At 44.0% G+C, this 27,518-nt stretch overlaps 1 protein-coding gene across 1 annotated transcript; it reads left to right on the forward strand.

The window, feature by feature from the left end:
• Nucleotides 1–4,428: 4,428 nt before the first annotated feature.
• Nucleotides 4,429–27,511, forward strand: tuba5 (tubulin alpha 5). The gene is made up of 5 exons (XM_084333309.1): nucleotides 4,429–4,579; nucleotides 6,623–6,848; nucleotides 11,922–12,070; nucleotides 15,757–16,437; nucleotides 27,014–27,511. The coding sequence occupies exons 1-5, from the start codon at nucleotides 4,577–4,579 to the stop codon at nucleotides 27,311–27,313; spliced, it is 1,359 nt and encodes a 452-aa protein (XP_084189435.1). The 5' UTR covers nucleotides 4,429–4,576; the 3' UTR covers nucleotides 27,314–27,511.
• The last annotated feature ends 7 nt before the right edge of the window (nucleotides 27,512–27,518 follow it).

Genomic DNA, 27,518 nt, shown 5'->3' on the forward strand with positions numbered 1-27,518 from the left:
GACGGGACGGCTCCACCAGGCGGAACCTGTCACCCAGTTTCAACCACCCTCTGCGTGTCACACTTCTGCGGTGTGCGACATGCTTTGGAAAAGTAGTTGAACTACATTCAAACTACATTGGGTAAAATGAGCGCAGTCTGAGTTTGGAATGTCCTCTATGTTGTATAATAATGCAGGACCTCTTTAGAGACGTCTTTATTCGGCATGCAAAGACATGGGACATGCAATGGGCGGCACACACAGGAATATACACACGCATGCATTGTCTTTCTCAGGGAGCTCTGCGCTTGACCCATCCCGTCGTCCTTCCCGGCTTCCCCCCCAAGGGCAGTCGGGAGCAGACAAGGCATCGGCGAGGTACTGCGCCCGGGGACCAATCCAAGTGCTCCTGCCAATCTTCGTCAGGGACGCGTCAGCGATCTGTTGTGCATGTTTTTCTCTTATCGGGGGGAAGGGGGGGCGCCTTGCGAGCACGGGGAGAACATGCAAACTCCACATAGAAAGGCCTGGGAGATACCCCACCTGGGTACCTGGCATTGCGGAAAACCTGGTCCCCAAACGGGAATCGAACCCTGGACCTTCTTGCTGTGAGGCGATATTGTTAACCACTACACCACCGTGCCGCCGTTAAAGGAGTGGAGATGCTGGGGATTGAACCCGGGGCCTCATACGCGTACATGGAGCAGCTAGAAGAATGCTCTCAACAGAATCGGAAGGATCAGAAAGGTCTTTATCGCCTAGTAGTTTTTTGGTGCGACATTAACGGACAGATAATAAAATAAAAAGGTGTAATAGAATAAAATGGAATATAAACTAAATTTAAATATAAGCACAATAGAATAGAATATACTTGTGATATAAAAATAGCCCTGGGCTGTACAACTAAAATAAAAAGGTGGAATAAAATACAATGGGATGTAAACTAAATTTAAATAGAAGCACAATAGAATATAATTATAAAATAAAATGAGGCCAGGGCTGTACAACTGCACGATGTGGTCAAGTATACACTAATTAGAATCAAATTAAGGCCTAACAATCTCCCCATGTTGACAGAAGAGTTGCTGATATTGCAGTCTCAACAGACGCAGGCTATAAATCCATATGGAGGCACTGCAGGAAAGGTCAGGGGGGTGACCAACTGGGTTTTCCCTCTAGGGGTCATGAATATTCACAGCAAATTGTATGGCTTTTCAAGATATTCTCTCAATTTGGCCCGATGGTATAGCGCTAGAGGAAAGGCCATTGGGTCACCAAAAATAACCACGAGTTATGAATGTTCACAGCAAATTCTGTAACTACAACAAAGGGGTTAGTATTATGTGCGCATCAGAAAGATTTTCCCTGATGGTGGTGGCACTATAGGAAAGGTCATGGGGTGACCAAAATCATTGGGTTCATGAATGTGTACAGCAAAGTCCATGGCAATGGTGAGAACAGACACACACAGATGGGTGAAAAGTGTGCGTGTGTTTGATTTTTAGTGACCAGGACAGGCCAATCCTCACATAGACAGGTTTTGAAGCTATATTTCACTTTAGTAGAACAAAAATGAGCAGTCTTGCCTCCATCTAAAGTAATCTACAAGTAAGGAACACTTGACTTAACTTGAAATAAATCTGTAAACGCACATCAAATGAAAAAGAAAACATACCTTTGACTTAGAATAGTCTGTTTTATTGAAATCTGCACAGCAGACCGTCACCCTGAACACCGGCGTCCCACAGGGCTGTGTTCTAAGCTCTCTCCCAATGAGCAGGTTGGCATCTTGCATGGTTGCCTCCGCCATCAGTGTGTGAATGTGCGAGTGAATGGGTAAAATGTGAGGAACAAATTGTAAAGCGCTTTGGATAAAAGCGCTATATATAATGCACCATTTATGGACGTTGAGCGTGTCTCCAGCTTCAAATTCTTGGGTGTCCACATCTGCGAGGACCTTCCTTGGACCCTCAACACCTTGACACTGGTCAAGAAAGCTCACCAGCGTCTCTTCTTCCTGAGGAGACTGAGGAAAGCCCACTTGTCTCCTCTGATTCTGGTGAACACCAACTGCATCACAGTCTGGAATGGCAACTGTTGTGCCTCTGACTGGAAAGCACTGCAGAGGGTGGTGAAAACCGCCCAACGCATCACTGGCACATCACTCCCTGCAATGAGACTATTCATCACAAAAGGTGTCTGAGGAAGGCACGCAGCATTGTCAAGGACATAGATATAAAGACTAGATGACTCACCCACGCTGCTGGCCAACGGAGACCGGCGTTGCCACATGGCGACCATCTTGCTACAGGGTAGCACACCCACTCATAACATGAATGTCTATATTGCATGTATTGAAATAACCATAGCTTGCTAAATTTTCAACCGTTTGGTTTGTTAAAAACGTCAGAGATGTAGTTATCATACTGCATACTTAATGGACTTTCGTATGAAAATAAAAAAATTCTTAATAAAAATTCTTCCAAGCAAGAATCATAGCCACGTTAATAACGTTTGTAATAAACCAAACCATTTGAAAATCCGTCAAGATTTTACCGAGTGAAGAGTATTTTTGTTTGTGCAGATCACTCACCAGCAGTAGTTAACTGTAGCAAGATGGCCACCGGTGAACTACACGGGAGACTCCGCCTTGCGCCATCTAGTCTTTATATATATCTATGGTCAAGGACACCTCTCACCCCAATCACAGACTCTTTGCCCTCCTTCCCTCTAGGAGGCGCTATAGGAACTTCCATTCCAAGTCAAGCAGGCTCTGGAACAGCTTCTTTCTCTCTGCTGTCATCTCACTACTGAACTCATACCATAATGCTGTATATGCTATATCTGTATTATATATCCCATACCTACTCGTATTAGTTATACCACTGACCAGTATGGCTTACTACCATAGTGTATTATACTTGTATCGCTGTACATAATAATACTTTTTTTTACTCAACTTTTCCCCCCCCTCCTTTTTCTGTGATTTTTCTCCCCATCCCAATTTACCTCTCGTGCCAATTCTCCCTCCCCTGTCCTGATCGTTGCTTGCATATGCCCCCCACTGGCCGGTTGTAGGGAGGATAGAAGCCTTGCATCACATGTCCCCTCCGATACATGTGGAGGCAGCCTGTCACATCTTTTCACCTGCCAGCGCGGACTCTCATTTGGCGAGGTATAACGTGTAGGAGGCTCACACTGCCCCTGCCATTTTTCCTGACTTTGCTGTGCAGGCGCCCCAACCGACCTGTAGGAGTCGCTGTTCACAACGACCAGACTACCACCCTTCGACTTCCCACCCGCTAACTCTGCCAATTGAGTTAGTATGACGGCCGGCGCAAGCCGGAGGCAACGCCAACAGCCGGATTCGAACCCGGTGTCTCTTGCGTTGGTGACGAGCACAATGTCCGCTGCGCCACCCAGCCGCCCCCAGTACATAATAATACTGAACATACATCAGATTAGCATATTTACTCAGTAGCTTTGTTATATATTCCATTTAATCACTTATTACACTTACACAGTAGTGTGGTAGTGAAAGGTTAACCTTCTGTGTGGTATAGCGAAAGGGTTAACTATGACCAAAAATAGTCTAATTAACCAACGTTATTGGAAAAATATATACAAGGATTTGAAATTGAATGTATTGAACTATCAATCAACTACTACAAAATGTAATTAAACTAGTAATTGAACTACTCCTGAACTACTCACTACTCCTCTCCAGCACCGTTCAACAGTTGAAATACATGAAGATTACAGATTTTTTAAATGTAAATGAATGTAGATACATAGTACACACGTCACAATGTACAGTTTCTACATCAAATGTATATACTCTCTTTTTTAGACTTTTTGTATCACAAACAGTACTGTATTTGCAAATCTGGTATGTCATAAATAGATGTAGCACTGAGTACTGTCTATCTGTATGTCGTGTATGTCATATTATATATGTTATGAACTTATGATGATGAATTGAAAATGGGGGACCCTGATGTAAACAAGATGAAAGTCTTTTTCTGGTCTGCACCGAGCTGTAGGCCTACTGTACCCATTCTGCAATCTGTTAATAAAGTTTTCAATCAATCAATCAATAGTTTAGAATGTATATCTTTTGACTGTGTATTCTTATTTTTGTCTACCTAGTAAATGTTTATTGTGAGCGATCTGTGATGCTGAATTTCCCTCGGGATTAATAAAGTATTTATATTCTATTATTTTCTATACAAGAGTTTAGAACCCCTTACCAATGAAATGAACTGGCAACAAACAATAATACATGACAAGAAAAAAACACTAAAAATATAATAATAATAAAGAAAATAATTGATCAGCTCGTAAGGTAATGATTTGGCACAACGCGCACAAATCATGAGCAAAACAAGTTCTGCGTGCGCGGAGTGGTGTGGTCCGGAGTGGAGGAAGGTATAAAGGCGCCTCTCTCGCTGCTCTATCATGACATTGCTGTGTTGGCGGAGACACGTTGCCCGTCCGAGTCGACATTGCAGAAGAGAAAAACTTTAGCTGAAACATTGAAAGACAGTCCGGCAATCTCTACCAAATCCCACGACAAGCGCCAAATATCTGAAGTACAATGGTAAGAGTCGAGATGGCAATCATTTCTGTGTTATCCGTTATCCGTTATATATTATAGGCTAGGCATTCGATTTTGGGGGGTCGTTCTTTTTTCCTCTTTCTATTTGTCGGTTACAGACAGTGACGTTTTTAAATGCCGTTCCCTTTTGCAACATTATGGCCTACGTGGGGTTCTTTTCTTGTCAGTTGAAAGAAACCAACTAGCTAATTAATTAACTATTAATAACGTGCCTATGTCTCTAAAACAGTTTATATCCAAAACTGCGTTTCATTCTTTAGCACAAACATTTCAAGTTCAAGTTTTGTTTTATTTGTCACATAATGTACATTACAGTGAAATGCTTGGTTCTGTATGAGCCCCCTGAGATTGTGCTTCATACAGTAAAAAAGTAAAAAGAATAAAGACCAAACCCTATACAAAATATACAATATACAAACTAATGCAAACTAACTGCATTTCCAAATGCAGCTCATTCTAAATGCTGACCAGTTGATACTACTAGCTTGACAAATTGTTGAACTATTTAAGCGTAAACTTGAATGGACTGTGAGGCTCAATACTGCAGGGAAGGAATTTTTGGAATCTGCAGTCCCCCCGGTAAGGAGCTGGGTAGGTGGAATGTATTGGATGGTAGATGCAGCTGGTTGGTTTGACCCACATGCCTGTATGTCTACCGCTTCTTGAACTCTTTAACCTTTTTGAAATGGCATTCCATTGTTATACATACACACTTCTATTTTTATAAATAGATTGGGAGTGTAGGCTATATACTCACTAATGCTGGTTATTTTTGCAATCAGAAGCATACCGAGCCCACCGTATTTAGGGTAAGCTAAGCCCATCTGCCTTTTCAAGAATAAGCCAGCAAAAAGTAAGTCCCTCAATTAATGCTGAACTTATCTCTGGTCTTTGAATAAATCTGAGCCTAGTTAGTTAATGGCTGGTTCTTGGGAACCTTCCATATTCCCTTGTCAAGTCAAGTGTTCCTTTATTAATCCCCTTGGGGAAATTCTCATGTTCATGTCTTCCAACTTCAGTTTGTTGATATACAGCACCTTAACGAATGCCACTCCACATCAGAAAATCATCTTGTGGGAGTTCCCCAAAGGGGAGACAAGAGCGTAGATTCTCTGCATGTCGAAACACGACTGCTTGAAGCGCCTTTGAAACATAAGTAAAGTAATTGTTTATGCTTTACACTTGCAAAAAGTAGGTCACAATTACAGAGCACACACAGTATGTCGCCACACAACATGCTTGTGTTGCACCTTGAGCTGCTCTGCCCGCCCTGCTGTTTGTAATTACGCATACCAACACCTGTGCCCTTGATCTCAGCAGCAAAGTCGCAAATATGTTAGATTTTTATAGGGGTTACTTTTACTCTCTACCACTTATTTGAATAGCTTATTCCCCTCAGCTGTCAGACTTCTGAATCAAAACTCTACTTAGCCCACTGCACCTCACTGTATACCTGTGTATATAGCCATAGTTTATAGACTTTATTTGAATGATTATTTGTATTATTATTTTTTATTCTCACCATTGCACATTGTGCTAACCATTGCACTTTACTGTACATTTTTATTTATATGTGTCTTATATTGCAACTGACTGTTGATTGTCACATCCTGGTTGGACGTACACAATCTCGTTGCACTGTCTTGTACTGTGTAATGACAATAAAGTGAATCTAATCTAATCTAATCTTATTGTAGAAGGTATAGCTTTAATATTATATAAATGGTAAATGGATTGCATTTATATAGTGCTTTCATCCAAAGTGCTTTACAAGTTATGCCTCACGTTCACCCATTCACTCACACGTTCACATTCACGGCGGCGGAGGCGACCATGCAAGGTGCCAACCTGCTCATCGGGAGCAGTTAGGGGGTTAAGTGTCTTGCTCAAGGACACTTCAACGCGGTGCCGGGAGGAGCGGGAATCGAACCGGGAACCTTCCCATTACACCAGACGACCTGCTCTACCTCCTGTGGGCCCCTTATTACATCATCTATAATAATACTATAATATATTTCTCCTCAGAGAGAGTGCATCTCCATCCATGTCGGCCAGGCAGGTGTCCAGACAGGAAATGCCTGCTGGGAGCTCTTTTGTCTGGAGCACGGCGTTGGACCTAACGGCGTGTTTATGGATGGGCCTGCGCAGCCAAACTCTCGTCAAGATCCCTTCAACACGTTCTTCAACACGGGGAGCTCTGGTCGCCATGTTCCAAGGGCTATATACGTGGACCTGGAGCCCACGGTGGTCGGTGAGCAGCACCTTGTGTTTCCGTTTCACTCTATTTATCTAAGCCTACATCACTGCATCAACGTCATATATATATATTTTTTTTTACCCACTTTTTCTCCTTATTTTTCTATTTTTCTCCCATCGCAATTTCGTATCGCCAATTCTCCCCTTCAATTCTCCCCTCCCCTGTCTTGAACGTTACTAGACTATGCCTCCCACTGGTCGACTGTAGTGAGGATAGAAGCCTTGCATCACGTGTCCTGTCGCATCTTTTCACCAGAGTCAGTGGCGAGGAGTAACGCGTGGGAGGCTCACGCTGCCCCTGATACTTCCTGTCTCTGCTGTACAGGCGTCACCCAACCGACCTGTAGGAGTCGCTGTCCACAACGTCCAATCCCCACCCATCGACTTTCCACCCGCTACCTGTGCCAATTGAGATAGTATGACGACTGGCCCAAGCCGCAGGCAATGCTGACTCGGGGAGTCGAGACCGGAGTCTCTTGCATTGGTGACAAGCGCAATCTCCGCTACGCCACCCAGCCGCAATACATCATCGTCATATTGTAATGTATAATATAACTGATAGGGCGTACAGACCCTCATCTGCACCTTTGATCACACTGCCTACTTGTTCAGATGCGTATCTTCAGAGTCCATTATATTGTTTACACTCCCTATTTTTACTTTTCTACTGTACTATAATTTTATTGCCTGTATTTATGTCTTCTACTATTACCCTGACCATACCTGTACCTTCCCTCCCCCATGCTGCTATGATGCTTGAATTTCACCAAGGGGATCAATAAAGGAATATATTATCTTATCTTATCTTATCCAGGGCAGGGGTATTCAATTAGAAGTCAAAAGAGGTCCAATCAGAGAAGATATCCTCAAGCAAAGGTCCGGAACATCATAATGTCTGACTTGTGTTATGATTCAGTGCCATATATATATATATATTGAAGTAGCCTAGTAGTTGTATTAACATCTGTACGTAGTCGATAACTGACTGTCAAATCGAACAGAGAAAGTACAATTCACTAATATTTCAACAATATTTATTTTCGGTTTTCACATTGAAGTGGAGGCACTGGCGTACTGTAATTTCTCAAGTGAAATAAGCATACGCCGCTTAAAATAGAAATGCTCCGTCACACTGTATGAGTTATCAATAATGTATGGGTTCTAGGTCATAGGTCATAGGTTATAGGTCCGGGTCCGGATACTATAGGAATGCCGTCTGGGTATTATAGTGACCTCTGACCTACGAGTGTATATGTAGACGGGTCAATATATGGTGTTTTGTCTGCCATAGAATATCTCTGTGCTCTCCCAAAATCGCTGGCTAACTAAAGCTTAATTTATACATTCTAAAGTTGGCAGTTGTTGTTAGAATGTTGGAAGTTTAAAATTCAGCTGTACTCCAAAAAATCAATTCAGCATATATTTAATCAGATATTGCCTCATTTGCATATTTAAACATAGAATTTCAAAACAACTTGTAATACAAAGAATTATTATATTGATGTTAGCAATCAACTTGGGAAGTTTCATGGTGATATCTGTTAGTTGATTTCTTTACCTTATTCAACTGTAGTGAATAGTGTATTGGCGGGCCGCCATCTTGAAAATGACCCCTTTCGCAAGGTTAGATTTTAGTAGACTTGTAGTATGTTATTTAGCATGACCAATGGTACCAGAATCCATTGAAAACCCTTTTGTTGCAGGTTAGGTGTTTTTTCCCCATAGATTGACCCGTCTAATGGTGTGAGTGCACCTCTACGTGGGTCATGCAGGAGGGACTGTTCATTGACTAGTGCACGCACCAGTTAGCAGTTAAAGCAGCGAGAGCCTCATACTTCTCAGACCTCATCCGTAACCCCAGGACCCTCTTTGCCACCATTAACTCTTTCATCAGCCCCCCCCTAGAACTAGCCTGGATGTGTCTCCAACAAAATGTGAGGAATTCTTAAAATTATTCATAAACAAAGTTGAGGTAATCAGAAATAACATCACACCACCTACACGTAGCTTAGATGTCTCACCTCACCGCCCTGTTCATCCACCCTGGCCTGTTTTCAACCCATCACCCTCTCTACTCTCACAGATATAGTCTCAGCCATGAAACCGACCACCTCCCCCCTTGACATAGTTCCCTCTGTTCTTCTCAAAGAAGTATTTCACACAACTGGCCCCAGCATCCTCTCTATCATTAACACCTCCCTAGTCACTGGTACCGTTCCAACCTGCTTCAAACATGCAGTGGTCCAGCCCCTTCTGAAAAAACCCAACCTAGACTCCACCCAGCTCAATAACTACAGGCCAATCTCCAAGCTCCCATTCCTATCAAAGGTCCTTGAAAAGGCTATTCTCTCCCAGCTGTCTCCCTACCTGCACTTGAACAACATCCTGGACACATTTCAGTCAGGTTTCAGAGCCAACCACATCACAGAATCTGCCCTGCTTAAGGTCACCAATGACCTGCTCCTCACTACTGACAACCGGGACTGTGCTGTCCTTATGCTTTTAGACCTCAGTGCAGCTTTCGACACAATAGACCATGTTATCCTCATTGACCGTCTCCACCAGGCAGTTGGTGTCAGTGGCACAGCCCTATCATGGTTCACCTCCTACCTCAGCGATAGAAGCTTCTCCGGTAATATCGGAAACTGCGCCTCCCCCTCTGCCTCTCTCTCTTGCGGGGTTCTGATCATTAAAAAACACGATATCTCTTTCCATTTTTATGCCGATGACACTCAGGTCTATCTCCCCATGAAACCCAACAATATAACCAATCTCGACAGTCTGCCTAGACGACATCAAATGCTGGATGGCACACAATTTCCTACAGCTCAATCAGTCAAAGTGTGAAATCCTCCTTTTCGGCCCCCCAAACCAAACCAGTATCATTGCCAACAGCCTGGGTAACCTGTCTCCCCTAGTCAAGCCCTTCATAAAAAACCTGGGCATGCTCTTTGACTCAGAGTTTTCTTTCAATAGGCAGGTCAACTCGGTGGTGAAGGGGTGTTTTTTCCAGCTCCGGTCTGTAGCCAAGATCAAGGCCATTCTCTCCCCCTCAGACCTGGAAAGAGTAATTCATGCCTTCATATCCTCACATAGACTACTGTAACTCCCTGTACCTGGGGCTTAATAAATCTAATCTACCATAGCCCGCCTACAACTACCCCAAAACGCTGCTGCTAGACTGCTCACAGGTACCCAGAAGAGAGCTCACATCACCCCTGTAGTTGCCTCCCTCCACTGGCTCCCGGTGCGCTATAGATAGAATAGAATAGATTTCAAGGTCCTCCTATTGGTCTACAAAGCCCTTAATGGTAAGGCCCCTGCTTACCTAGCAGACCTCCTCACCCCCTATACCAACATCAGGGCCCTCAGATCGGCGTGCTTTTGCGGTCGCAGCCCCTGACCTCTGGAACAGCATCCCCATGTCCATCAAATCTGCCCCCTCCATCGAGTCTTTTAAATCGAAACTCAAAACCCACCTAGGCACCTATACCGCCTGGCCTTCCCTGACTTACTTTGACTCTTGCCTTGCCTGTTGACGTGTGGTTTTCGTTTTGTTTCCTTGACTATCCGTTGGTTGTTTTTATTTTCTGTTTATTCTATACTTTAACACTTTTCTTTGTTCTTAGCTTATGTGAAGCACTTTGGTTGACAAGTGTCATGTCTAAATGTGCTATATAAATACATTTGATTGATTGATTGATTGATTGATTGATTGATTGATTGATTGATTGATTGATTGATTGATTGATAGTGCACACTGGAGGGACTGTTCATTGACTAGTGCAGGCTGGAGGGACTGTTCATTGACTAGTGCACGCTGGAGGGAACATGGAGTATACTATCTAGGCAACAAGACCAGTAGTTGCCGTGATGACTCCTCTGATCCAGAAAAGGGTGACCCTGGGCAACATGTTCAAAAGCCTGGTTGTGTGGACCCACAGTAAAGGATGAGTGGTAGAATAGAAAACCGGGCCACTCTACCTCCTTTTAATAATTGCACATAGAAATAGAAGATAAATGTGCAATTATTAAAGGGTGGTAGAGTTTCAAGTTTCAAGTTTCTTTATTATTTGTCATACAGAAATACAGAATACTTTGCGCCCCGACCGAACTGTAGGGGTCGCTGTCCACAACGCCCAGGACCCACCCATCAGCTTTCCCACCCCTAACACTGCCAATTGTGTTAGTATGAACGACCAGCCAAGCTGATAGCAACGCCGAGAGCTGGATTCGAACCCAGCGTCTCCAGTGTTGATGGCGAGCGCCTTGCCCACTACACCACCTAGCCGCCCCCGGTCCAGATATGGTTAATCCAGCTGCCCTGTGATCAGATGAATCCATATTATTTATTTTTCCGTAAAATGCGTAATTTCTTATTGTACAAATATTGTCATATTTATTTTAATTAAGTAATTAATTCCAAGGAGACCTGTAGCGTTGACATGAAGGAATCACTATGAGAACACAGTCTGTCAAGTTAATACAATTTTCAATTAGTCAATCAATCATAAGTGTGCTCCTCAGCACTCTTAAATCTGCTCTCAGCCACGGTCAAATCTGATCTCAGGAAAATTTGGGGAATCGCGCTACCAGCCCTAATATGTATTAAATGGGCAGAAATCTGCCTAAGAGGACATTTTTTGTCGTAAATCCGTTCGGGATTGAGACCCAATGACCTTTGTCTTTTTGATAATGGAGCACACAGATATTTTTCATTGTGTGTATTATGGCAATATGTTTGACTAAAAATAATATATATTATAAACTTGAGAGTTCACACTCTAAACCTGTATAGATGAGGCCCAGTCAGAGTCTCTGAAGAAGACACGGATGTGTTGAAACTTGAAACGTTAATGCACCCTTTTGCACCCTATTCTAAAGTGTCTCCAGTACCTTCCTTTTTGATATATATAATATATATATATATATATATATATATATATATATATATATAACACATAGCAGGGCCACTGTCCAATCTATCTGGGTAAGTAAATGTATGCAACTGATTTGAATCTATTAATTTGTTCGTTCATTCATTGAAGGAATCGTTCTTGTTTCTCAGATGAGGTGAGGGTCGGACCGTACAGAGAGCTCTTCCACCCCGAGCAGCTCATCTCTGGGAAGGAGGACGCAGCCAACAACTACGCTCGTGGACATTACACTGTTGGGAAAGAGATTATTGATCGGGTCATGGAGCGCGTCCGTAAAATGGTCAGTAGGGTTCAATAACTATGAGACCTCGTACCACATGTCTTAAAGGGGGAGACAGCTGAATTTTAGGATTCCAAATTATTTTTTTCCTATGCACAAATAACAAACAAGTAACAAATAACTGTTACTTACTGTTACTTAACCTCTTAACAAGCGCCCCCAAAAGTGGCAATATTTTTTTACTTGAACTTGAGGACTGCATACTTTTTTTGCAAACCAAAATACTATACTTTATACTTATAGCACATGCATGAGCCTGGTCTCTTTTGAAAGTTTCTGATAAAATAAAGATAATTCACTTTTAGTGCTAATGAAATAGAGTAACATAGGTCTGAACTTCAGTTGTAGAAAAACTTGTTACTCACGTTTTTCTGTAGTAGTTAGTAGTTCAGAAGTAGTATTTCCCAAGAAATGTGTATGACTGAAAAAAACCTAGCCTGAAGTCTTGTGTAGTACATGTCCAAATTTCATAAGAATCCATTCAGAAATGAGTGATTTTGGTAAAAAGTGAGAAAGAAAAAAGGCTGCAGAAAACCATTTCCCACCTCAGGTATCATTGGAAAGCCAGACTCATTGGTTACAACCCTGTCCAATAATTTTCGAGATCGCCAAATGATTGACGGAGGTAGAGCCTCGGGAGTCACGGGTGGTATTCGGAAAAAAAGAAAAGTACTTCACATATCAGCATGTAACTCAAGAACCGCTGAACGGATTTTGTCACCTGAAACGGCAATCAACAGGCAACATAGGGCTTTAATTCTATCTATATATTGTAATAAATATATGCACACCTGAGCCGTAGAGGTCACCAAAGTGGCGTGTCCCGCCGGTGGGCAAATCGTCCTCAAGCGTTGCACGTTAAGAGGCTAAAATATATATATTAATAATAATAAAAGTCTTTAAATACAATGCCAGTCAATGGAGAATAGTGATTACCTGTGTGCAACTGGTGCACATCATATATGTAGATTTAGTAGTGATTAACATTCACTATTCTATCTCCCATAGCCATTGATCAATGAATTGAGGAGTGATCAGCGGAACAACGTTTGTTCCGCTGATTCAACTTTGATGTCAAATTGATAAACGGCTCCATATAAAATGGATTTGGAGAGAATGATGAAGAAGGTGACCCTAGGTAATGGGGATGAGAGCACATTTGCATTTTCTGTTCCTGACACACATTCTATCACGTCTACAAAGTCAGCGTCATCTGTTGTCATTGGAGAACCTCCAGGCTGTACAGTTTGACATCACGAAGGAGAGTCTTATCCTCTGACTAAGAGAGTCGTTCGTGCTCGCAAATACAAATTGAGCTGTCCTAATACATATGAATTATGTTGTTTAATGCATTAGGTTGAAGAACATGATTTATGCAAGGGGTTTTCAAAATTGGCTTCGGGGGATCACTTTTCTGAATACATTTTCCTATTACCCAAAGCTCATTTGGGAGATTATTTGTTTAAGCTAATGGGAAAAAATTATTGATCCTGCTTTCAGGCAATTAACCTACTATACTACTATACAGTGTTTTATTCAACATGTCTATTTTTCATAGGCTTCATCATGATACCTCCAGAGAATAATCTAGGGACCGATTTGAATCAATCTTTAATCTTCCCAAGACCTACCTGTGGAATCTTTCATCTTCCCAAAGAGCCACACTTGGAAAAGCACTGATTTATACAGTTTTATAATTATAATATATTAGAATAATGTTATATATATATAATCCATGTAATTCAAAAGGACTCACAACACTGTATCAGCTCCCAATATTTTATTGCATTAACCATTTCACTACCACACTACAGAAGGTTAACCCTTTACTATCACACTACAGACGGTTAACCCATAGATGTGATCATGGAAAACCAATGGGATATCTATTTAAATAACCATGAGATTGTAGCTCAAGAAGTAGACTTAATCAATCAATAAATCAATCAATCGCCTAATAAATCAACACAGCACCTGGAATGGATGTGTGTGTGTGTGTACTCTGACAACCTCTTATACAAATTATTATATTTACACTCTTAAGGTGCTCCCATAGTCGAGTGGACCGTACACGGAGCGAACTCCGCGAAGGTCCGCGCGGACTCAAAGCGTATTCAAAGCGTACTCAAAGCGGGGCGGCTAAGTGGCGCAGTGGGCAAGGCGCTCGCCACTAACGCAGGAGATGCTGGGTTCGAGCCCAGCTCTCGGCGTTGCTTCCGGCTTGGCTGGTCGTTCATACTAATACAATTGGCAGTATTAGGGGGTGGGAAAGCCGGTGGGTGGGGATCGGACGTTGTGGACAGCGACTCCTACAGGTCGGTTGGTGCGCCTGTACAGCAGAATCAGGAAGTATCGGGGGCAGCGTGAGCCTCCCACGCGTTACTCCTCGCCACTGAGAGATTGCGCTGTGCAGGTGAAAAGATGCGACGACTGCCTCCTCGTGTACCGGAGGGGACACGTGATGCAAGGCTTGGTCCACATTGCAGCCGACCAGTGGGAGGCATGGTCTAACAACGTTCGAGACAGGGGAGGGTAGAATTGGATAATACGAAATTGGGATGGGAGAAAAATAGAGAAAGGGGGAAAAAAAGTAGATAAAAAAAAAAGCGGACTCAAAGCGGACTCCAAGTGCGAAGCTCCAATTTTCGAATGCGCGGATGTCCGCGCCGCTCACTTGGTGTGACATAAAAGGCTGCTCAGCGTTTTGGTTGGCATCGACCTGCATTTAATGTGACGCCGATCTGCATTTTACTCTGACCACTCGCTCCGTGCCAAGTGAGAGTAGGGCAGGATCATGATTAAATAGGATTGGTCGGCAGGTAGATGACGCAACATTTTGTTTTACTATCGCTAATCGTCATCCATTCCAATTCATATACATTTGGACCATGTCTTTTTTCATCATCTGAAGAAACTTGAGATGTTTGAATGGCTCTTCTAAATGAAGTGTGTAAAACTGCCAGTTTTATTTCGAAATATTGGAAACGGAGATAACATAGACTCTTTATTTTGACATCGGATGACGACGACATGACAGAAGTTGAACAGCGTGGGAAAGATTGTGTAAACTGGCACGAGACATGTAGGAAATTGGTCCGCGGAGGTACGCTCGACTATGAAAGCTCAAAGTGTCCGCGCAGACCTCGCGGAGTCCGCTCCGTGCACTGTCCGCTCGACCATGGGAGCACCTTCAGGCTACATTCAGACTGCAGGCAAAAGTGGCCCAAATCAGTGTGAACATGAACAGCACAAATCACATAGAATCTGATCTTTGCCAAATGATTTGTTTCATTTGTGCATACGGGTCAGTTCAGGAGTGACCAGTTCAGACTGGAATATGATCTTGGCCACATTTAAAAAAAAAAATTATAATAATAATAATGTAAATAGTCTCTGAGCAATAAATCTGAATTGAGCACTAAAGCTGAACATAAAGCACATGTTCTGAACTTTGTATAAAATGTTTGTATCATATTATTTTATTAATTTTTTTACTCCATTTTCAAAATGAAAGCAACCAAGTCATTTCATTGTGGAAACCGTTGGCAGCCAATATTGGTGGTTGAATGTACACGACCTAATATGGAGATATGATGTGCTAAAAAGCTAACATTTTCTACATAAGTGGAATATTGTTTTACCTGTATTTTACTGTATATTTGACTAAAATGAATTATTGTCCCCAGACTGACCAGTGTGCAGGTCTGCAAGGGTTCCTGGTCTTCCACAGCTTTGGAGGAGGAACCGGCTCTGGCTTCACTTCTCTCCTAATGGAGCGTCTGTCCCTTGACTATGGCAAGAAGTCCAAGTTGGAGTTTGCCGTCTACCCGGCTCCCCAGGTGTCCACGGCCGTGGTGGAGCCTTACAACTCCATCCTGACCACCCACACCACGCTGGAGCACTCCGACTGCGCCTTCATGGTGGACAATGAGGCCATCTACGACATATGTCGCCGTAACATGGACATCGAGCGGCCGACGTACGTCAACCTCAACCGGTTGGTCGGTCAGATCGTCTCCTCGATCACCGCCTCGCTCCGCTTCGACGGCGCCCTCAACGTGGACCTGATGGAGTTCCAGACCAACCTGGTCCCCTTCCCCCGGATCCACTTCCCGCTCGTCACCTACGCTCCCATCATCTCTGCCGAGAAGGCTTACCACGAGCAACTGACTGTCGCCGAGATCACCACCGCTTGCTTCGAGCCGTCCAATCAGATGGTCAAGTGTGACCCTCGCCATGGCAAGTACATGGCCTGCTGCTTGCTTTACCGCGGCGACGTCGTCCCGAAGGATGTGAACACTGCCATCGCGAATATAAAGACCAAGCGCTCCATTCAGTTTGTTGAGTGGTGCCCCACCGGCTTCAAGGTGAGTGATGTCATGGCCTGACAAGTATTAAGGTCGGGCGATGAGGTAAATGATAAATATCACAATTTTCAGATGGAATAATTTTATTTGATTTTTATCTACTTTTTCTCCCCGTTTTCTATTTTTCTCCCATCCCAATTTCGTATTATCCAATTCTACCCTCCCCTGTCTCGAACGTTGTTAGACCATGCCTCCCACTGGTCGGCTGCAATGTGGACCAAGCCTTGCATCACGTGTCCCCTCCGGTACTCGAGGAGGCAGCTGTCGCATCTTTTCACCTGTACAGCTCGATCTCTCAGTGGCGAGGAGTAACTCGTGGGAGGCTCACGCTGCCCCCGACACTTCCTGATTCTACTGCGCAGGCGCACCAACCGACCTGTAGGAGTCGCTGTCCACAACGCCCGATCCCCACCCATCAGTTTCCCACCCCCTAATACGGCCAATGTGTATTAGTATGAATGACCAGCTAAACTGAAAGCAATGTGGAGCGCTGGGCTCGAACAGGAAAGCCCAGCGTCTCCGTCATTCGTGGCGAGCGCCTTGCCCACTATGCCACGTAGCCGCCCAACGTTACGCTATTGTATTGTACTGTAAGAAACGATGATTATGATACAGTCTTGGAAAAATTGGATGCTTAGCCTACTTTGTACCAAAAGTGAATGTAACTAATGAACGTGCACGTTTCCACTGGCGCTGCCAGAAACCTAGGAGTGTGCACGAGCTAGCCGAGACCTGTGATTTCGGATAAGTCAAGAGTGAAAATATCTGAGAAAGATTGTTCATCGGGGGAAATATGACAAAGAACTGTCTGAAAATATGTACAATTGAAGGCTGATCTCGACAACCCAATAGAAATGGTGCGACAGTCGGAGCAGGTGAAAGGACAGATCAGCGAGCGAGACGGCACGCAGCTAAATGAAATGGCGGGCAGGGGAAAACGCCCAGCATAAAACTCGGGTAAACCCAGATACAGTGATGCCCGAACCACTAATCAACGTCAGAATAATGGCAAACATGGACAGAGAAGCAATGACGGAATGCAAAACTGCTACAGATGTGGGAACGGCCGTTCAAAAGCCTGCAAAGCCATGAACGTTGAATGCCATACCGACAGAAAGAATTTGACATTTCGCTGCAGTTTGTCACACCCGTGTGGTGAGAGAAGTTATGACACCTGCACCTGAGAGCTGAAAATGAGGTGCATTTTTTTAGGAGCTATCACACATGTAAATGACACAGTGGATGCATGGACTGTGAAACTCCAATGAATGGCACTGTCATTGATTTCAAGATAGACACAGGGGCAGATACAAGCGCCATGTCCACTAAAACCTTTTCAACGCTAAGGCACCCACCCTCCTCAACTGAAGAAGACGAGTCCCACACCGGACGGCCCGGGGGAGGGGCGGCTTGACTGCACGGACCGGTTCACAGCAGCGACTGTAAGAAAGGGGAGATGTTTCAAATTGAAAGTGTCTGTCTTCAACAGCCTGTCTGTGAGCAGCTTGCTAGGTCGCAGTGGCCATGGGCCTGGATGTGAAGAGAGTTGAGGAACTCAAACACGCAAGTCCTCCAGCTGAGATGGGAGTCTATTGAAAATAAAACCAATAAAAATAACCCTAAAAGAGGATGCTGTCCCGCCATACAGCGCACGTCCAGGCGTGTCTCAGCATTTGTACAAGGTGAGGATATGTGTCGACTTGAAACAGCTCAACTTGGTGAAAAGAGAAAAATATGTCCGTCCCACAATTGATGATATCTTGCCAAAGCTAGCAAAAAAAATGTTCTCCCTTCTGGAGGCAGCCAGTGGCTTTTGGCAAATTCCTCTAGACAAGGAAAGTGCAAAATTGACGACTTTCATAACACCGTTTGGAAGATACTTTTTCCACAGCCATTTGGTATAACGAGCACACCAGAGATCTTCCAAAGAGAGATGTCAGGCCTACTGGAGCACCTGGATGGTGTGGAGGTCTATATGCATGATATTCTGGTGCACGGAAGCACACCGGAGGAACATGAGAGATGACTGCAGAGCACTGAAGACGTTGGAGAGTGCAGGTCTCAAGTATGGGACACCAAAGGGTTCTCTTTTACGCTGCAGTTCACCATGCATCATTAATAATACACCTAACGTCGTTGAATGAACGCCTTGGTCAACCCATACTACTGCTGTTTTCACATCCACACTATTATAGAATTGTCACTTTTTGTAGTAATAGGAATACTATCTATTAACGTGGACTTTATTGTAGACAGTTGTGGTGGCCTAGTGGTCAAAGTATTGATCTACAGATAGCATTTTGCAAAGTAAGTCGCGGGTTCATGTCCCTTCTCAGCACTTAGTAGTTTGGTAAAGCTTTGCTAACCAAACTGTACTGGTATTTTGACAAACCCTCTTGGTAAAACCAATGAGTGTATGTTCACTCTGCCTCTTGCCCTCTCTAGTCAGTAAGCGTACCATGATGGAACCGTGCTTCCAATGTTTGATTTATTATTATAGACCATGGTCAACTAATAACGTTATTTACTTGTGTGTTACTTTATTCCACTTCCACATTTAGATATGATTGTATGCATTTGTACGTTTATTTTATTAAGATTATATCACTATAACAGAGTGAGTAGAGAATAGCCGCAGACATCTGTGAGGTAAACAAACAACACTACTTGTCATGATAGACTATTTCTCTCGCTACATGGAAATAGCACATCTCAAGATCATGTCAAGTGAGACAACTCGCTCTAGCATGAAAAATATATGTGACCGCACCCAGCGCTATTGACTTCAATTTGGCCGGCGGAATTTCGCATGAGAGCAAAACAACGTTTATTTTTTGTTGTTGTTGTGTTTTTAGTTTTTTTTTCTTCATATTATCACAGTTTGAATGTTTGAATGTTTAACATGTTTACTACAAAAGCGAACAGTGATAGTATCTCTAGTAACAATTCTTTGTTTAAAAAGGCTGTTTCCGTGTGACTTTGGTCATTGCATGGGGGCGCGGAATAAAATTTGCATGCGAATCAAGACGAGTGCTTTCGTTGGCAAGTTGAAGTTGGGAGAGTGGGAGAGCGACGCCCATAAACAACACACATGGCCTCTGTTGATAAACTTTCGGCTTGAGGAAACATTGATTGATTGATTGATTGATTGAACATTTTATTAACAGATTGCAGAATGAGTACAATACAGTACAGCTCAATTGTTAAGGGGATGCAGACCAGAGAAAGACTTTCGTCTTGTTTACATCAGGGTCCCCCATTTTCAATTCATCATAAGATGAATGACATACAGATAGACAGTACTGTTACATCTAGACATTTATGACATACCATATCTACAAATATACAGTACTGTTTATGAGTACAAAAAGAGTCTAAAAAGAGAGTATATACATTTGAGGGGGAAGAAACTGTACATTGGAGGATGTGGGGTGGGGGGGGGGTTGGGTAGGTGGGGAAACTGTACATTGGAGGTGGTTGGGTGGGTGGGGTTGGGTAGGCGGGGTGGGAAGCTGTACATTGGAGGGGGTTGGGTTTGGACATTTACAGGGACCAGTTTCGAATTGCAGTCTCCCGTAGGTGCTCTTTGAGAGTGGTTTTGAAAGTGGGTAGTGATTCACATTCCTTTACAGCTTTGGGTAGGGCGTTCCACATTGATGTGGCATAATTGCGAAACGTGTTTAGTCCCTTGTTTGAGCCGAATCTGGGTTTAACATGATTTGTGGAGCTCCCTCTGGTGTTGTGGTCGTGGTATTCACTGACCTTTGGGAAGTATTTTGACATGTACATGGGTACCTGGGTGGTGTAGTGTATCTTGTAGACCAGGCCCATTTCAAGTTGCTGTACTCTGTCGTCTACTCTAAGCCATCCTAGGTTGTCAAAGTGGGCAGGGGTGAGGTGGGTTCTAGGGGTAAGGTCAAGCTGTAGTCTGACCAGTTTGTTTTGTGATGTTTGTAATTTTGTTTTTAGCGCCTTTGAGGTGCTTTGGTACCATGAGGTGCAAGCATAGTCATAGTACTCTTGAATGAGTGCTCCTGCCAGAGTCTTCAGGGTATTCTTGTTTACCAGAGAGGAGATCCGGTACAAGAATCTAGTTAGTTGGTTGACTTTTTTTATTACATTGGATGCCATTAACATCCCCCAATCCATCGGATTTAATGAACGAGGTATTGGACTTTGTTAATCGTGTCAATGACTCTGCCTCGGAGTGTCTGTTGGGTCTGTCGTGCAACGTTCTGCTTTCTTTATGGGTAAGTTGTTGACTAGTTGTTTATTTAGAATGTTTGTGTGTGGTACAGCCCTGTTGGACAGTGAAAAGTAACGTTCAAATAACATTTAAACGGCATCATAACCTCTTACAATTCCGCATTGATTTAAAGGGGAACTATCTTATAAATGGCCTTTTTGAGTGTTTAGCATTGTTTCCTAGCTATGTGAACTTATATTAATATGATCTATGTCTCAAAATTCTCATATTGGCGCATTCTTCCAATTCTCTTCTCACAATATTCACCCTCACTGAACTGAGTCATTTGAAAATGTGCCCTATATGTGATGTCATAAAGACACTGCTGCATGTTAATGTTCAGGCGAACCAGAACGTGCGCAGTGGTTTAGGAGCCCAGGCTCAAAACAGCTCGAGATCTTGAGGTAGAAAAATGCTGTTTTTGAGGACTTGATTAGAAATACAAAACAATGAATAAAAAAAATATATATATTACAGAGGTGTTCCATAGACTCACAGGAATTGTGTAAAAGTGCCCAAATAGTGAAAGAAATAGTAAAATAGTTCCCCTTTAAGTGTTATTAGCGAGATAATAAGCTTGGCGGCACTTTTGGACTGGAAACCGGGCGAATTAGACGAGAGAAGAAGAAATCGTAGTCCTAAAACAGAGGAGACCCAGGGCTTTCGAGTTGCGTTTAGATTTTATAAAACTACACTACCGAGCTCACACCAGCCGCCGACAGTCGCTTCCGACAGCGGAAGTCCAACCATATCACATTTTCCTGACGTTTTTCATGTTTATATCTCACGGGTCGAACAAACCTAAACATTATTGCCATAAAACGTATATTGTTTCTTTACCTTTCTGTGAACATAAAAAGAAGAACTAGAAAAAAGTCAGTTTTAACATTCTCAGAGACCACAGTCTTGAACACACACACACACACTCAAGATACATGCACCCTGCACTGCACCCTAATAAAATGCACATACACTTCTATTCTATTCTATTTTATTCTTCTACTTAAAATAGCCCTGTGAGGTCCTTGGTTGCTAAATTCACAGGTTAAGCTTGTATAACAGCTATTTTCACAGCCATGACTGACAGCACTTACTGACAGTTTACAGTATGTTAATGCTATTCAGTGAGGGGAGTGGCTGGGCGGATTGTAGGGTGCTATTGTTAACACTTTCTCTGCCACGCTTATATCCATCAATGTTTGATCTATGGAGATGTTTACCTTCTTTGCAGGGCTATAACTTTTTAAATTGTATTGCTAAATTGACATTACTATGGCCCATTCAACATCAATTATCTATCGTTCAGGATGTAGGAACGTTTTACTTTTTCATTCACACATTCATACAAAAATACCGTCTAGAATATAAATATGTTTTTATCGTTTTCTGCAGTAATTCCTAGAACGTGAGATATAGGCATAAATGTATATATACATTATCAAATGCCATTTGTTGCAGATACACGTTATATTAAAAATGTCAACTGTACATGGTCCTAAACGTTATGACTGATCATGCGCGGGTGAACGGAGGGGGGGGGGGGGTCGTTTATAATTCCGTGATTGTCGTTAAATGATTTATGTAGTATGGGTGATATATTGATCAGAGCAGTTTGCATCGATAATAATAAACAAAAACGCTGAAACTCACGGCAGCCTCCTCTTACCGTTGGGCGATGATACTGGAGCAAACAGATCCCAGTTATGTGATGGGGATCGAGGCGATCCATTTCCGGTTTGTATAATACTAATACACGCCCAAATCATGTGGATTATTGAGTTATGGCAGCGATCCATATCCACGGTGTGTGGCTAGAGTCCTGGGATGATATGCGAGTGGCCGGACGGATTTAGGAGACGCACCGATATGCAACAGGCATATCCGATTTGGCAACTCGCCGATCATCCACCAGGTGGCAGTGTTGAAGCGTTGCAGAGTTGTGCTGAGTCCCACAGCATCATACAAGGCTATGTGAGTGAAATATGAATACCATGGCGAAAATATGAAATATGATCACAATAACGTCGTACACCGTGATCTGGCAGAATTTGCATGAACTTGAAACCCGTTGTATGGCGTTATTGGCAGAGAAAGTGTTAATGCCCACTGCCCAGCAGAAACAGGCAAAGGTGTTAATTCTAGCCTTTTCTTCAAGGGGCGTTTTCAAACAGAAAAAAAACTGTTTTACAAGATTGAAATTAGCACATCTTCTTCAAACATTCTCAGATTTCAACGTATGACACATCATTTGAAAGCTTACATGCTGTACTTTCACAACCTGGACAAATCTGGAAAATGAAAATGGAGACATGTGGCATCAATCGCTGGTTGCGGAACAAATTGTAAAAATTGTGTTTTTTTTACCAAATATCTTTGCAAGGTGGGGTTGTCCTAATGGACTAGCGACTGATAATGGCCCACAATTCTCTGGAGAGGAATTCCAGCAGTTTTCCAAGGAATATGACTTCCATCACATCACCACTAGCCCGCATAATCCACAGGCCTGAGGTGAAGCCAAGTGAGCGGTGCAGACGGCTCAGAAGATCCTGCGACAGAGTGGTCATTTCCTGGCTCTGATGAACTACAGAGTGGTCCTTTCCTGGCTCTGATGAACTACAGAGTGATCCTTTCCTGGCTCTGATGAACTACAGAGTGATCCTTTCCTGGCTCTGATGAACTACAGAGTGATCATTTCCTGGCTCTGATGAACTACAGAGTGATCATTTCCTGGCTCTGATGAACTACAGAGTGGTCCTTTCCTGGCTGATGAACTACAGAGTGATCATGCTCTGATTAACTAGAGTGGTCCTTTCCTGGCTCTGATGAACTACAGAGCAACACCTCTACAAGCTACGGGTGTAAGCCCTGCACAGCTGACCATGGGTAGACCACTCAGGACCACCGTTCCGACCAACCGTTCCAATTCACTATGAATTGAAAATGGGGGACCCTGATGTAAACAAGACAAACGTCTTTCTCTGGTCTGCATCCCCTTAACAATTGTGTGTATTGAGCCTGTATTGTACCCATTCTGCAATCTGTTAAATAAAGTTTTCATTCATTCACCCTGGAATCAAATATGCAACCACAATCGCCTGACCTGGCGGCGTGAATACTTTCGGCAAGCAACAAGCACTTCCGCGTTGCTCTGATTGGCCGAGCGCGCGCATGAGCCGTGACACGCCGCTCAGCCAGGCAGCAATACTAAGCTCCAGTTAACCTAATTTATACCGTAACGAATCATTAAAAAAATATACCGTTAACTGGAATATGTTGTTTCTTTACACACATGTTGGATTATGTAATTGGTTTGTCATGACAAACCAATAAAAAATCGCGCGACTCGGGCTTCATCCTCGGCTTCGCGGCTGCGTTGCGGGTCCACGACCCTCCGTGCTCCGATAAGGCTTTCAACAGCGGGGAGAGTATGCTGCCGTGAGCGGCATCGCTGAGCTCATCAATGACCCTCCGTGCTCCGATAAGGCTTTCAACAGCGGGGAGAGTATGCTGCCGTGAGCGGCATCGCTGAGCTCATCAATGACCCTCCGTGCTCCGATAAGGCTTTCAACAGCGGGGAGAGTATGCTGCCGTGAGCGGCATCGCTGAGCTCATCATGGTGTCCGCTGGACGAAGCCAGAGACGGTCTTATTATGGGGCTTATGCCGAGAAGCAGTAACAACAGTGAACACATAGTTAAGTACGACTGACAGATGCATTGCAACTATGTGTTCACTGTTGTGTTACTGCTTCTCGGCATAAGCCCCATAATAAGACCTTTAATTATCGGAGCACGGAGGGTCGTGGACCCGCAACGCAGCCGCGAAGCCGAGGATGAAGCCCGAGTCGCGTGATTTTTTATTGGTTTGTCATGACAAACCAATTACATAATCCAACATATGTGTAAAGAAACAACATATTCCAGTTAACGGTATATTTTTTTAATGATTCGTTACGGTATAAATTAGGTTAACTGGAGCTTAGTATTGCTGCCTGGCTGAGGGGCGTGTCGCGGCTCATGCGCATGCGCACGCTCGGCCAATCAGAGCAACGCGGAAGGGCTTGTTGCTTGCCGAAAGTATTCACGCGACCTGGCGCAGACAAGAGAAGCAGACGAAAAGGCAAAGCGAGGCTACAAACACAACTTCAATAGGAGACACAGCGTGAGGGTATTGCCACCTCTTAAGCCTGGAGCTCCTGTTGCCGTGAAAAGTGATGGATAAAAACAGCAACAGTGCTTCAGCCTCATGGCATGCCCAGATCCTACACCATACAGACTGACAAAGGCATCTTGCGCGGGAACAGGAAACATCTGAGACCTCTTCATACACCCACTCTTGTGCCTGAGACTTCATAATGAGAAAGAGACCATCCATCCACTCACCTGCTGAACCCTCCCCAGTTGTGGAGGATGCACGTCCTCCATGTGACATGTAGAGGAAGAGTATCCAAATGCCACAACGATACAAAGATTTTGTATTAAAGTAATTGTGGCAGAATAGTCCACAGCATCTGTGCCAGGTATCTGATAGTCTACTCAGGTACCTTAGTTTAGTTAATAAATAAAAAAATTAAATGGAAAGACAGACAATGAAAACAAATAATGAAACAAAGATATTTTGGAACAATGTTTATCTGTAATGGAATGTATTACCGTACTTTACTTCAAGTGCTTTGATCTGTAACCTACAATGTGTAGAGTGATGCAGTAGTTGTATTAACTCAAAAGAGGGCGGTTGTTGTGTAGTGATTATAGATCTACTTGAAGTGCGTAGGTATACACAAGATAATAGCAGTGCGATATAACTGGAAGACAACAAAGTAGAGCATTATATGGTTGTAACTCATGACTGGAAAATAAAGTTGCACTTCCAACGTTCCGGAATCTCCATTCTTTCTACAAGGTAACGAAACAATACAGTAACGGGATGTGCAATACAGTGACATTCTCAAATATATCAGAAATCAATTTGTGAGAAACCTGTTGCTTTTTACAAGTCATTTAGACAATGGCATGTATCACAACTCGCAATATATGAATATTGCAGTCCTCGTCAAGTGACTTTAGAAGCAGGGAGGCTGGGTAGCGTATGACTAAGCACTCGCCTACCACCTCAGAGACTTGTATCGAATCCAGCTGTCAGCGGTACCTCCGGCTTGGTCTGTCGTCCCTCCGAACACAGTTGGCAGTGTTCGCGGGTGGGAAGCCGGTGGGGTATGAGTCCTTGCGGGCACCTGTTTAGCAGGGAGGGGATCTGGGGGAGATAGCGTGAACCCCTCCGCACGCGTTACGTTCTCCCAGTGAAACTCCTCGCTGTCCGGTGAAAAGAAGTGGCTGGCGACTCCATATGTATAGCAGGCATGTGATAGTCTACACTCTACACCCTCCCTGCAGACCGACAGTGGGGCAATGCACGCAACAACCAGGAAGGGAATTGGCATAATGACTAGCCCCTTTGGTGACTGTGATGCACGCCAACAAGGTTTGGCCGAGTGATTCCACAGTCCCTTGCTCTTCAATAGGAAACCAACCTAGATTTACCATGAAGAACTGATCCTACCCGAACCGTTCGTTATATAAGTATCACAGAGAAATGTCAAAGGTACTCACAGTTGCACGAGGGTCTTGGACAGGGAAACGTAATGGTTTGAAAGCTCGGCGTTGCTAATAAACATTTTAAATATTTTTTGTTTTTTTTATCTACTTTTTCTCCTCCTTTTTCTGTGATTTTTCTCCCCATCCCAATTTTACCTCTTGTGCCAATTCTCCCTCCCCTGTCCTGATCGTTGCTCGCATATGCCCCCCACTGGCCGGTTGTAGGGAGGATAGAAGCCTTGCATCACATGTCCCCACCGATACATGTGGAGGCAGCCTGTCACATCTTTTCACCTGCCAGCGTGGACTCTCATTTGGCGAGGTGTAACGTGTAGGAGGCTCACACTGCCCCCGCCATTTTCCTGACTTTGCTGTGCAGGCGCCCCAACCGACCTGTAGGAGTCGCTGTTCACAACGACCAGACTACCACCCTTCGACTTCCCAGCCGCTAACTCTGCCAATTGAGTTAGTATGACGGCCGGCCCAAGCCGGAGGCAACGCAGACAGCCGGATTCGAACCCGGTGTCTCTTGCGTTAGTGACGAGCGTAATGTCCGGACCTTGTTGACGTGCATCACAGTCATGAAAGGGGCTACATAACGACTAAATTGGGATGGGAGAAAAAGATAGAAAAAGGGGGGGGGGGGGGGGGGGGGGTGACTTGAGACGCACAACGATACGCATCTTTTTCTTTTCTTTGTGCGTAACAGTTCTCTCTCGGTTTTCTTTTTCGAACAGGTCGGCATCAACTACCAGCCCCCCACTGTGGTGCCTGGAGGAGACCTGGCCAAGGTCCAGAGGGCCGTGTGCATGCTGAGCAACACCACGGCCATTGCGGAGGCCTGGGCACGGCTCGACCACAAGTTTGACCTGATGTACGCCAAGCGCGCGTTCGTCCACTGGTACGTGGGCGAGGGCATGGAGGAGGGGGAGTTTGCGGAGGCCAGAGAGGACCTGGCGTGTCTCGAGAAGGATTACGAGGAGCTGGGTTTCGAGGGCCCTGACTCGGAAGGGGAGGAAGTGGGCGAGGAATACTGAACCTCCACGCCTGGGAGCTACGGGGAGCTTCACGGCAACGGTTCCACAGCCTTGGTCTCCCCGTGTTGTATTGTTGAGTTATTATAACAGTTTTATACTGTGTGTCTTCCTGAGCTCAATAAACTACAACTGTCCTTCTCATTACTTGCATTATGTCAATTCCATAATCCAGAGAAAATAACCGTTTTGCAGCTGAGTTTTGAGC

Source organism: Notolepis coatsorum (genome assembly GCF_963971535.1).
Source record: "Notolepis coatsorum genome assembly, chromosome: 17".
Taxonomy (NCBI): Eukaryota; Metazoa; Chordata; class Actinopteri; order Aulopiformes; family Paralepididae; genus Notolepis; species Notolepis coatsorum.